This window comes from Hyalella azteca, unplaced genomic scaffold, assembly GCF_000764305.2.
Source record: "Hyalella azteca isolate HAZT.00-mixed unplaced genomic scaffold, Hazt_2.0.2 contig16849, whole genome shotgun sequence".
Classification (NCBI taxonomy): domain Eukaryota; kingdom Metazoa; phylum Arthropoda; class Malacostraca; order Amphipoda; family Hyalellidae; genus Hyalella; species Hyalella azteca.
In genome coordinates this window covers 240,492-252,952 of record NW_025946656.1, presented here as the reverse complement: position 1 = coordinate 252,952, position 12,461 = coordinate 240,492, and the positions used below count along the sequence as shown (strand labels likewise).

Here is a 12,461-nt window from a genome sequence, read left to right as displayed (position 1 = left end):
AAAAATAGTTGGAAAATATTCTTTTATAAAATACTGTCCTCTGCCGTCGTACGTATTTCAGGAAATACACATGGGTTGTATGATTGCAGCTTAATCCAAATTGGAAACTTTCCTTGGTGCTACATCCAATTAGTATGATAATAGGAAGCTGGGTTGTAACGAGAATTTTAATTCTTGGCAAGGATTTTAACAGGATTTCACGGCTTTCTATTTTCCCGTTGAGGACCTCGATATGCCGTCATCAACTTTTGTTGAAATATTTCTCAAGTGAAGGAATAAAGTCATATTTAAGATGAATTATTGCTACTATTTTCTCTCCACATGCCTTGGTTACATAGATGACGTTCACAATATTAACTTTACCTACATTGTCGCAAAAACTTGCAGGACCTTATAATTAATTTTTTCTAGGCTGCCTTTTTTCCTAGCCTTCACCCTCTAATCTTAACCTTCACTAAACCATATAAGTCTAACGCTTTCATCCATCAAGCCCTCTGTCTTCAATCCGATATTCGGGACAATTTCGATTTAATTTTCAGTATTCATGATAAAACATTAACGGTAATATGAAAAGGGAGAATTAAAATTGTCAATATTATCTAATTAGTAGCATAAATGTTGAATTCGAGTCTTTGCGTGAATAAAATTAGTTGTTACTTGAATGAAAAGTTTTATTGATTGTTTTCATGTTTTGATGTGATTTTATATTAGGAATTATTTGAACGTTACTACAAATAATGAAGCGTTATATTTTTGTTAAATACTAACAGGCGGAAATATCGGTACTTTCGAATGATCTAACATTAAGTTTTTACTAATTCTTTATGAACAATTTGTGTTTTTTCAATGTTGTGTATTAGAGTGATTTATTCGATGATGACGAAGTCTGTGTACTTAAATCATATGTATTCGTATATGAGTTTTGAAGACGAATTGCGCTTGAATCCCGTGCATTTGAATGCTGTAGACGAGTCGCGCATCAGAGCTTGTGTTAATGTATGCTGAAGTGTGTTTAAACTGTGTGTAGTAACGTATTAAAAGCGAGTTGTAGGTTCAATCGCTTTAGTTTCACGTTTTGTGGACAACAGGATGAACCTATACCGTCAACTATCTACTTAAATTTAAAGCATCACAATTTATTTTCTCAATCTGATCGAAATACTAAAACTGATCACATCACAAAAGTTTTCATTGCATTTGAATAAGTTTTAACCGCAGTTTTGATGTCAACATTGTTGTGGTACGAATTTACTCTTAAACACTGATAAAATTTTTCTGAAACTATCGGATNCAATTAAATTACCAACACAGTTCTGAGGAAAACAAGTGATTTATTATAGAGAAAATCAGTTGTACTCGGCAATTTGTGCCGAAGCACTCTGTATAACGTCTATTGCGCTCGACGTCTGCTTACTCACTGTGAGAATGTAGTGATCTTGAACTCGAATAGGCACAAGGTCGGCCGAAAAATAAGATCACTTAGCTCTCGTTACGCAATTTTGAAGCAAAATCTAGTTGGTATTGCAATGAGGCGAAATTATGAATTATTATGGTATTGAAGCTTCCTTAAAGAGTTGTAGGCTTTTTATGTATGCCTCTGACTTTAAAATGATGGCTACATCTCGCGATTAAATCGGCACCAGAAAGACCTCTGATAAAATTTATACTGCAGATGATACATGGTGAATATATGCTTTTCAAGTTATATATCCGGTTAATGTATTTTAGATTGGTTGTTTAACGTCAACCTCTCTATAGGGAGTGCGAGAAGTTGCAAGAAGACCTCTCTGCAGTATATGATTGAGCACAAGTGAATAACATGCAGTTCAACGGGACCACGTTTGAGGTTCTGAGATACAGAGGTATAGCGGAAGAGCTGGTATAGAGCACCGCTATGCTTAGCACCTGACAACTCGGAAATCGAAAAGAAGCGACCCGTTCGCGATCTAGAAATGTTGATGAATATTCAGGTCAATGTTGGTTATCACATACCGGCATTAACCGCAAGAGGTAGGCGACAGATGGGGTAGATCTGGCAGACGTTCAGAACAGGAGAAGCGGAACCTATAATTACACTCTGCAGAGCCCTTCTAATACCAATCCTTCAATACTGCTGCCAGCTTTGAACCCCGTTAACACTCGGCGCAGTGCTGCAACGGAAACACCCGGGTCTGTACTCACTGCAGAGGAGACGGGAGAGGTATGTCATTCTGTATGCATGGAAAATGATAACCGTAATGGCACCAAACTTCAAGTGCGAGACCTTCAGGATTGAGACATATCATAACGAGAGAAGGGGGGAGACAGTGCAAGATCCCCCCACTGCCTAACAGTTCGCCGGTCAGATTTCAATCCCTGCGGGAAGATCACTTTCCGTGGCAGGGCAGAGGCTGTTTAACGTCTTACTAAAGCAACTAAGAAAGGGTGTGTTCACCCTGGAGATCTCCAAGGTACGACTGGACGTGTTCCTGGACACAACCCCAGATCGACCTCCCCTGCAACACTACCAGCGGCGAGAAGCAAGCAACAGCGTCGTGCATCAGCTGGCCCAAATGAGGGCGGATGCGCGATAGCCAGAGGCGGCGATCCATCGTGGCCTGGGACTGCTACGTCCGAAATCTATACTAATAATACTAAGGATCCTAAGGACGGTGCACATTAGTTTACTTAGAAATTTCTGGACCAGTTATCATTGCACACAACAGGAAAAAAATTTAGATTATGAAAAATTCAACAATTACAGGTGAAACAGGTGGAGAGTATCACCAATAATTTCAACGGTTGCTAGCGAATTTAAATTAGTAGTTTCTAAATTAGTAAATATTCTAAATAACTGCGCATAATAACTCGATTCGAAATAAATGGGATTCAAAGGGTGAAAGCGACTCATAAGGAATTTGTTAAAAATGCCGTTCTGAGAAAACAATTGATAGCTAATGATGGTCATGTAGATTGAGTTGAATATTTAAACATAATATATTTTGGGTCACTGAATGGAAACACATCAACTAATTGCCGATCTTCAATGAAACGAATAAATTTGCTTCAATTTGAGTTTATTTTCAGAGTAATGATGGTCGCTTTATTATTATTATTATTCTACAGAGCACTTATCGTGGCGTCTGGTTTAAACGAACTTCAAGGGCACGTTACACATAAGTTTAGTAGCAAGCAAAAAAATAAGTACCCACGAGAAAAGATAAGAATGGATACAAATGAATAAGCGCTTGATTCATGGGCTCTACGAAATAGTTTCGTCTTGGATGTCGTCGAAACACCTGCAACAAAGGAGCCGATGTTACAGAAGCCAGATTCTGGCGGCGTCCGGGAACGCTCTGTCGCCGACGGTAGATAGACGTGTAGATGGAATGACGAGGTCCGCTAGTGATGAACGCAGTCTGTGAGGTATTTCACACAATCGACAGGGAGTTAATTAAAAAAGTATACTGGGAAGCTTTTATTTTAATTTATCAAACAAAATCTGGAGTTTGAGTTTGAATGATTTAGCTTCATCATAGTAATCGCGAAAATATTTAGTCAATGAGCACCGAATCGAAAAGTGTAATCTTCAGTATATGGTGAACATGAAGGTGAAGATGGCTGGTTGGTCCACTCGTTGAAAGAAAGTGGTGACGAATGCGTGACGTACAAATAAATTACGGCCCGTCAGTCTCAGGATCGGATTAAGGTATACTGTGAAGAAATGAATTTAAATCATAAATCTTGCGAAAGTTTAACAAATTATAGTTTAAATAAATGATCAAAATTCACTTTTGTACTATGAAAACATTACGAACCTGAGGTTTAAATGCCCAGTGTGGTAAACACTTTATGAAGGAAGAATAATTGATGGAAAATAGCGGAAATCAGTTTAAGGGGTGGGAAGTTGGACATGAAAAATAGAAAGGACAGTAGAAGGTTTTGATGCTTTAGAAACTTGAGCTAAAGACTTAAGACTAAGGTTTAAATAATGATCTTCGCAGGTAACGTAAAAAAATAACGCACTTCTTGAGCGAAGATCATTAAATAAAAAATCAATTTGATTTAATTTGGAAGAATTAGTATTTTAATTTAAAGCATGAAATTTGCATTTGAATAAATTTGATTTTATCCGTAAACTAGGTCCAACTTCCCAACAGATTTGATACATGAATTTAATAGAGCAAAAATAAATAAACAAAACGAAATTCACACGACATTCATATAAACCAAGGGATAGAGCAACAGGTATTATAGCAAGATGGTAGAAATACCATCTTGATTCGATTGCAGTAACTTCGATTGAAGTAACTTGTTCACCGGTTCAAAAACGGCGGTAAAGGTTTTGAGCTATGAATAATGACTTTGAACAGAGATTGAACACTGCTTGAAGGCGGTATAACTTTGGATTGGCACTGTCGGCAAATATCATTTAATGCAATTGATAACTATTGATGATGAATCCTCCCAAGACCCGCGGCAGAACCCCTGATCCCGACTAAATACTTTTTCTTCAGATGAAGTTAGAGAAACGAAATACTAAACAATTCCAAGCCAACAATAGATCCCGTAAATAAACCCTAGCATATACACAAATTGACGGTGGGAAATGAGGAATTTCTCACAAGTAGTCTTCTAGAAGGTAAATTCGACACGTGCTGCAGACCTTCCGTGAGATAAGGAAGCGTCAGACCGTGAAGGCATCGGAACGACAGAACAGCGACCTTGAACTGCGTGCGCTACAGCATGCGCAGCCAGTGGAGATGGCGCAATATCGGCGCGATCTTTGACTCAAGCACATATAATTTGATAAATCACATCACAGAGGAGAAGGCTGGCTAGACAGGCAAGCGGCGCCGGCCCCGAACCGTTGCAATGAGCAAGAAAAAAATTCCTCATAAGTGAGAAACGAAACGCAAGCAAAAGCCATCACCGATAAGAAGAATCACAAACATTTTATCACTCAGAAGAATTCGATCAGTTCCATATTCTATGCACAAAAAAATTTTCATATTATTTTAGAATAAACACATGACGCATTCAATCTAAAATTAGGCTAATCGCACGCGATTATTAGAATCTCTATTACGAACATCAAATATATTTCATGAGGAATCATTTCTGACTTTTTATACTGAAATTTACACTCTGAAAAAATCAGTAATAGACGAAAAACCAACGATAACAATTAATCTAGGCAATATAAAATTTTAAACTAAAAAGAAAAATTAGAAAAAATTCTTTGCATTAATTTGTTCGTCTCTGAAGAATCTAATGTTGATAGTTGACTGCAAAACAAACCACTTTCTGTTTTTACTTAATTTAAAATTCTGCAATGAAAAATTACCAGAAATCTCTAGAAAATTTAACCATAAACCTATACCGAGTCATATAAAGTAATACCTTCAAAAAATGCATTTTCCACTATTAGAAACGCGTTAAATTATCAAAAAAGTAATCGTGAAAATATAACCACAAAATTCAAGCGTTTTATTCGAAAGTTTGCGCTTCAGTATTGATTTAGGAGATCGACGATATCTTGGTAAACTAGCGTCTTAGCTTTCTTAGAGAAAATAAAGTCTATATGATCGAAAGACTCGCTGTTGACGCGGTAATTCCTTATGAAGCCTGGTACGGTTTCCTCAAGCATCCGGACGTCCTGAAAATAGGAATAAGTTCTTATTTCTAAACAAAAGAGTGCAATATTTGTAAAAGATTTAGCCACATTCCACAGTTAATATTTTTTTGTATTTTCTGATAGGGTACACGGTTTGCTCTCCAGACAGCACCAAGACTTAAAACACAGATTTTGATTTAAGAAACAACTCTAAATTGAACAAACTTACTGCGGATATCACTAATAATTAAATTTGAAAGTTTATTAGCTTCTAAAACCACGAAATTAGCTGCCAGTATGTAAATAAATATACGAATTTCCATCATATGTTCGTTATGCCAAAAATTGGTTTCAGTCATTGTATAATTATAGTTTGATATTATCTTTATGCATTAAGATATTTATCTACTGTTACAAATCTCGTAAAAATAATTTTTTTTAGGAAAAAGCCACATACAGGAAAGGAATGCGCCACATATTAATAATAAAATGAAGTATCTAATCAACTTTACACCTTATTCAAAAGAACGTTCCACTTAATTATTTTTTCATTAATTATAACGGGAAGTGAGGTATCAAATAATAATTATTATTAAGAACAATATAAATTTGTGATTAATATTTTGTATGATTTTTGAGTGAAGTATCCACCTCATTCAATTTCATAATAAATAATATTATGCTGTGGTTCATCATGATGCACCTTGGTCTTTGTGGTAGGGTCATTTTCTGCCCAGTAGAGCGCCACGGGGCAAGGTATCCTTGATACGTTGTATGCCGGGGGCGTGACATGGCCGTAGCGACGCCGGTTCTCCGCCTCCCCGAAGTCAAACTTATGGAACCCTATGTCTGCCCATACGAACAATATTCATAATACTGTAATATTCCGTTCATACATGATCTAGATGCTTGATTTAAACGTATTTGAATTACCTTAATCAGGTTCAAACTCCACATACATGTATTTTATGCACTACCATAACATAATTTGAGGTATTAGAAATTTAAAAGCGAGGAAAACTCCACAAAAATTCAGCATTTCTCTATTGAAAACGTTTCGGAGACCAGCTCCATCGTCAGTTCGATAAATCTAGAACACATATACAGTCAGAAAATCAATAAAGTTTGGAGTCATAAGAACAAAAAAAAAAACAGGAGTTGAAACCAAAATTTACAGGCAAAGGGCAGAATAATGAAGAAATACCTATCTATTCACAACTATTCAATGGATAAGAACTGTAGGCAGCATTTACACTAGGCTTCTCTTTACAAATGTACAATTATTCCAAAATGCGCAGATCGGAAGCACCAGAACTAGAAGCTAAAACCTTAAAGTCAGTGTCGGACACCGGAACGTTGCACTCTTCGGCGTGAGTGCGCACAGCCGAATGAGGAGGGTGCGATAGTAACTGCCCAGTCCTATAACTCCTTCCTTTATGCTCAGCGACCCTAGTGTAAAAGTTTCGTGCCGTCATCCCAACGTACGCAGATGCACATAGTGCACAACTAAATTTATAAACTAGGGACGATCGCATGTGAGAAGGGAGGATTATCTTTGCACATAAAAAACGAACCTATTTTTAAAATTATTAACCAGTAATATACGAAGGTTAATGTCCGAAAAGTATTTCATAAACAAATCTTTTAATTCTCTTGGCATGACTTCGGACGCATGGCCGAAGTATGGAAAAGAACAGTAAACCACTTTTCTACTATCAGGCTCTGGAACAACTTCACTGTATCGCTTAGACATGAATTTCTTAATCTGGGTAAACACCATGCCAGAAGGAAATCCATTAAGAGAGAAGACGTTGCGCAAAAATTCAAATTTAGAATGCATGGCATGGAAAGTCGAGCATATACGAAAGCCGCGGTGTAATAGTGTTTGAAGCCCGTTCAACTTGAATCTAAAAGAACAAAAACTAGAAAAGCTGCTGCTTGAATCTGTGATTCAAGCAATCTAGTGACAATATAATTTGAGATATGATTCAGCCTCCGCGGCAGACTCGCCATAGTTGGGTTAGAGTTGTCCTGTGTTATTATCAGCCACGATTCTGAGTTTTCTAAGAATGCTCTTTGTATTAAGCGAGTTCCAGAAACAGGCATTGACAGTATAACACGTATAAATTCGATTGCCCCACCCATCCTTATTGCGGCTGAAGGGGAGGGGCGATTTTTTCACATTGGCTGGCTCGGCCAGAGCTGACCCCTATACGGGGACGATCCCTATCTATATACGGACCGCTCAGTGGCCGCCTTAGTTCCAGACCAGCTGTTTATCCAAGGATTGGAATGTTGGTCAAAAGTGGACGTAGAGAAGGTGATTTACGGGTTCTCGCGAGTTCTATGCGTTCTCTATTTCAGAGTAGCCCCCAGCCCTAAATTTTATTAGGGTAGTTAATTCCAACTAGTTATAATTCTAAGGTAATCGCTTAATATTTTCAGTACTAAATAGAGCTTCTTACAGCTTCGACATCACCACGAGTCACCTAAATTCAATATTTTTCTTGCAAATGACTATCATTCAGGATTTGGATGTACATGGTATCAAATATTTGCTGATATAGTTACAATTAGCACTCATGAACTATTGTTCAACAACTTAATTGATTTATAAATAAAATTATGAATTTTTATTACAATAATAAAAATGAAGTATCCCAACATCTTTACACCTTATTCAAATTTACTTGTTCACTTAACCTAGGCGTTCTATCTCACATTCTGGTTGTGCTGCATGAGAAATGGTCCTGGCGGATGAACCTTCGAACAAGTTCGCGAAGATGACGGGCATCATTTTCTAGTGAAAATGATGGGTAGTCAATAAATTATAATTGCCCACAAAGAATTTTATCATCACAAATTAAATTTATAATATGTATGGACAACATTTGTCTAATATTGTAAATGAGATCATCTAATTAACTTGGGAGATTGTACAAATTCAGTGTGCAGACTTAAAATTTTGTTTTCAAGTCTGCACACATATAAAATGTTATAATTAGGTTTTCAAAAATAAGACTGAAAATTTTGTGCCAGCCTATTGTTCCGTTTATAATTTAGTTTTCAGGAATATTACCTTCTTCATAGCATATAAGTCGTCGATGAAAAATCTTTCACCGAGAGCTGAGGCTAGAATAATGCTGCAAATGCTCTGGCCAGGAGATCCTCTTTTGCAAAACGTTGATAAGGCGTAAATGAGGACGAGTTTGCGGGGAAGTACTTCATAAATGCCAATTTTCTCCAGTACTCTCTGGAATATTAAAAAGTAAAATTACTACCTATAATATAGTTTGAAGTTCAATATACTCGTAGGTTGATTCAAGATTGTTTTTAATTTATTTATTTCAATCGGCCGTAAAGAATGTAAAATTGTTGTGCGTGTATGTTCTATTCCGAAAGAACTGGAATGTCATAATGTTTAAGTTTTGTGAATTGAACGTTAGATTAGAAACTTTATCATACGCAGAGTTATCTTTCATTTAAAGAAATGGACGGGATCAATGGAAAATTGTGTACGCGTGAAATAAAAGGCACGGTTTCAAAAGTTTCCTCTTCATGTGTCATGCAAAAGATGATAGGACAAAAATATATGAGAAAAGACAAAACATGGCAAATCTCAATATTTCATAAAATGTGCTTTGCTAAGAATAGACTGTCAAATATAGGTATTGACCGACAATTACCCGACAAAACTCTTCGTTTACTCACCCAAAGTTGGGACAAAATCTTGTTTCTCGGATTTTGTTGACTGAATAGAGATAGGAATCCAGCACTGGCGATACTGACGATGAGCTCAATCTTAAATAAAGATTATTGTCGTAAAGCGCTAGCCGTAATTCGATTTAATTCTGAAGCTCAAGCTTGAACTAAGGGAGAAAATAAGTCTCGAGAAAATATCAAATATATAACACTGGTCAATAGAGAAATGGTTCTGAGATCATTTTGTGCAGGCTGGAATGCATTTTTGCTGCTGATTTCAACTTGTTTCCAGCATTGTTTTTTCTCTAGCACGTCTAGCATTTGACATATTGAAATTTTAAGTAAAGTCTATAATATGCGTATAAATAATTACAAATATATTCAAAATGATCCCCACACATTAATATTTGTTATTTGTAATTGGATGTCAGTTGTGACAAGGGCTATATTAGGAAATAATGGACAAATAAACATACTATACCAATAAAAAATTATATTTTTATAGATTAAATACACAAATAAGCATAAAAAGATGTTAGTTCTGTGCACAATCATATGAAGTTTGTGCTTCTGAAAAATAATAAAAGCCTCAAATTGTTATTGAATTTGCCCATGATCAAAAGTATACATACCTCTCAAAAGTATTCACCTTGCTACATAGTAGCTACATCAGAAGTGTTCCTGTAGATTGTTGTGCCGTATGTAAGACCAGCTATATATTAATGGCAAATTATAACAAATATTCTACATAAAAAAAAAATATTTAAAAAACTTTAGACGTGTTAGAAAAAAAACAAAGCTTTTTTGAAATCTGCTGCTGAAATGCTTTCCAACCCATACAAAATAATTTCAGAACAATTTTCTCTGTTCACCAGTGTTATTATTTATACGCATATAATTGTCGAATATATTTCGCAAAATAATTCGAATATTTAAAAATACTAGACATGCTAGAGAATTAAAAACAGTTCTGAAGTCAGCTGCGTAGATGCTGTCCAATCGACACAAGATGATCTCAAAACCATTTTTTTGTTGACCAGTTAATTTCTTGCGTGCTTGAGTTATTTCTTCTTCAATACGTATTGTGACCTCAAAATTGATTAAGATCATTAGCATTAAATAAATTGTTTTATGATTCATATTATATCTTAATTTCTATTGAAGGTTTGGGCATTAAATTGTTTCACCTTTTCAGCTACCGTTCTGTTGGTGGCTGTCATTAAACCAATGGTTCCACCTAGGGATAAACCGAGGATGATCACTTGTCTATGGCCTGTCTGAGTGATGATGTGGTCAATCATTGCTGGCACGTCATATTCACTCATTTCATCCCGACTGAAATTTAAATTCAAAACAAAGTCAAGACATGTTTTGCACTGTTCTGGTCCCCATGAAATATGGGTGCAAACGAACGCGCATAAATACTTACAAAACTGGTTATTTTACAGAGAAGTCGCAAACTTATTCAATTATAATATTTAAATATTGATAAACCAAAAATTCGCAGTAATAAATATTCATGATATAGCGGGGCAATAGTAGCGCTACCTGAAGTGCCAGAAGCTTTTGTTAGAGTCTGGATTAAGACTTGTATGGTTGCGGCTGTAGGTGTTGCCTCGAAAGTTGCCAAGCCACACATCGTAGCCTGCATCGGCCAAGATGTAGCCTGCAACGAAAATGGTTATTAAAAAGGGGGGCTATATGTATCTTGTGATATGGGGGTGTGAGAGGGGATTGATTTTATTTCGTCTTTTTGACGATACCACATCATGCGTCTCTCGAGCAGCAGTCCTCAAAAATGAAGTGCCGTTTTGCATCGATCCAAAAAGTTTGCACCTCATTGGTTCGATTAGAGTTCAACACATGTGCATACGTCACTGGGATGGCTTAACTAAAATGTCAATAAGCACATAATTTAACACATAACTTGTATCTCCATGGTATGATTGTTTACAATTCATAATTAACGCCATAAATATTTGCATAAAATTTCATGTTATCACGCCGGTTGAAAAAGATGGTTGTCAATGAATACATTTTTCTTACCCAAGCTGTACTCTGGGCCCAAAGCGAGAAAGCCAGTCGAAGACATTAAGAATCCATGCAGCAAAAGTAAGGATTTTCTCCTCGGATTTGCGTTGCCGGACTTGGTTCCTCGTGGTCCGGAAATGCGGTGAACCGTCAGGACATATCCGTCCCGGGTGGTAACGAAATGCTCTTCGTACGGATAGCCTTGCTGTGCAATGCTAGCGGGCTGTCGGGTGTACGAAATCATTAAAACAATCAAAACGAACATTTTTATCTATATTCATTTATAGGCCTGTTTAGATACGTGTTTTTCAGTTTAAATAATCTAGTATCACTTCACTCACAAATAGCTAGACGAGATGATCTGCAAGAGCGGAAGAATCTCAGCCCATTACGACGGTGTCATTTTATAAAATTTCGAAGGGATATTCCACAGCTAAATAGTTTATACAGAATTTTGAAAATCTTTATTATTGAAAACGATTCTCTGGCACCGCGAATAATTTTTTCAAAGGTTCTATTAATCAATTAATGCAGTATCATCAATTAGTATTGCCCGAAAGTAGTTTGTGTATGCAAATCCTCATGTGTTTACCAGCAGACCTAGTTTGCTATGAGTCCACTGTGTCACTGAAAGCTTTCCTCAGACGCTGAGTCGACAGCTTATACAGCATATGTGTCACGAGGACAAGAACCCGGTGGGCGGAAGTACGAAGTTTATAAATGGGCTGGGAACCTTAGTAAAGCCCTCAGAAGCTAACGAGCAAGCCTCGATGTAACTCGCGTTACAGTTACTTCGACCTAACGGTTTTTGTCTAGCCTCTCACCACTAATATAACTCCAACATATTACCACCCCAGGAAAAGAGATGAAGATTATCCTGGCATGTGGTGCCATACCATATCTCTCACGAGCAGTTTAATAAAGCGCCTGACTGTTTTTATTAAAAAATATAAAATATTTACAGACTTTCGTAATCAAGATTTAGTCATGCTTAAAGGGTTGATTTGATATCATGCGTTTTATGGAGAACATAAAAACAGGAATATATGCGTTAATTTGTTCTTCTTATTTAAAATCAAATACTCACGGATGGAATTTCGAATCCACTTTTCTTTAATGAAGACACTATGAA

General features: G+C 36.5%; 1 protein-coding gene across 1 annotated transcript; it reads right to left on the bottom strand.

Annotated features, from left to right (window-relative positions):
• Positions 1 to 5,074: 5,074 nt before the first annotated feature.
• On the bottom strand, positions 5,075 to 11,573 carry LOC108676430 (lipase 3). The gene is made up of 8 exons (XM_018164501.2): positions 11,345 to 11,573; positions 10,847 to 10,964; positions 10,486 to 10,633; positions 9,308 to 9,397; positions 8,676 to 8,849; positions 8,318 to 8,396; positions 6,300 to 6,445; positions 5,075 to 5,638 (listed from the first exon to the last, which is right to left on the bottom strand). Exons 1-8 carry the CDS (start codon positions 11,571 to 11,573, stop codon positions 5,489 to 5,491), a joined length of 1,134 nt encoding a protein of 377 aa, XP_018019990.1. The 3' UTR covers positions 5,075 to 5,488.
• Positions 11,574 to 12,461: the final 888 nt, after the last annotated feature.

Bases quoted from the DNA above. Each gene is read 5' to 3' on its own strand.
- LOC108676430 (XM_018164501.2), bottom strand. From the start codon at position 11,573: ATGATTTCGTACACCCGACAGCCCGCTAGCATTGCACAGCAAGGCTAT. The intron at 8,850-9,307 runs GTGAGTAAACGA...TTAATATTCCAG, and splicing joins AGATTTTGTCCCAACTTTGG to AGAGTACTGGAGAAAATTGG. The intron at 8,397-8,675 runs GTAATATTCCTG...CATTTTCACTAG, and splicing joins ACTTATATGCTATGAAGAAG to AAAATGATGCCCGTCATCTT.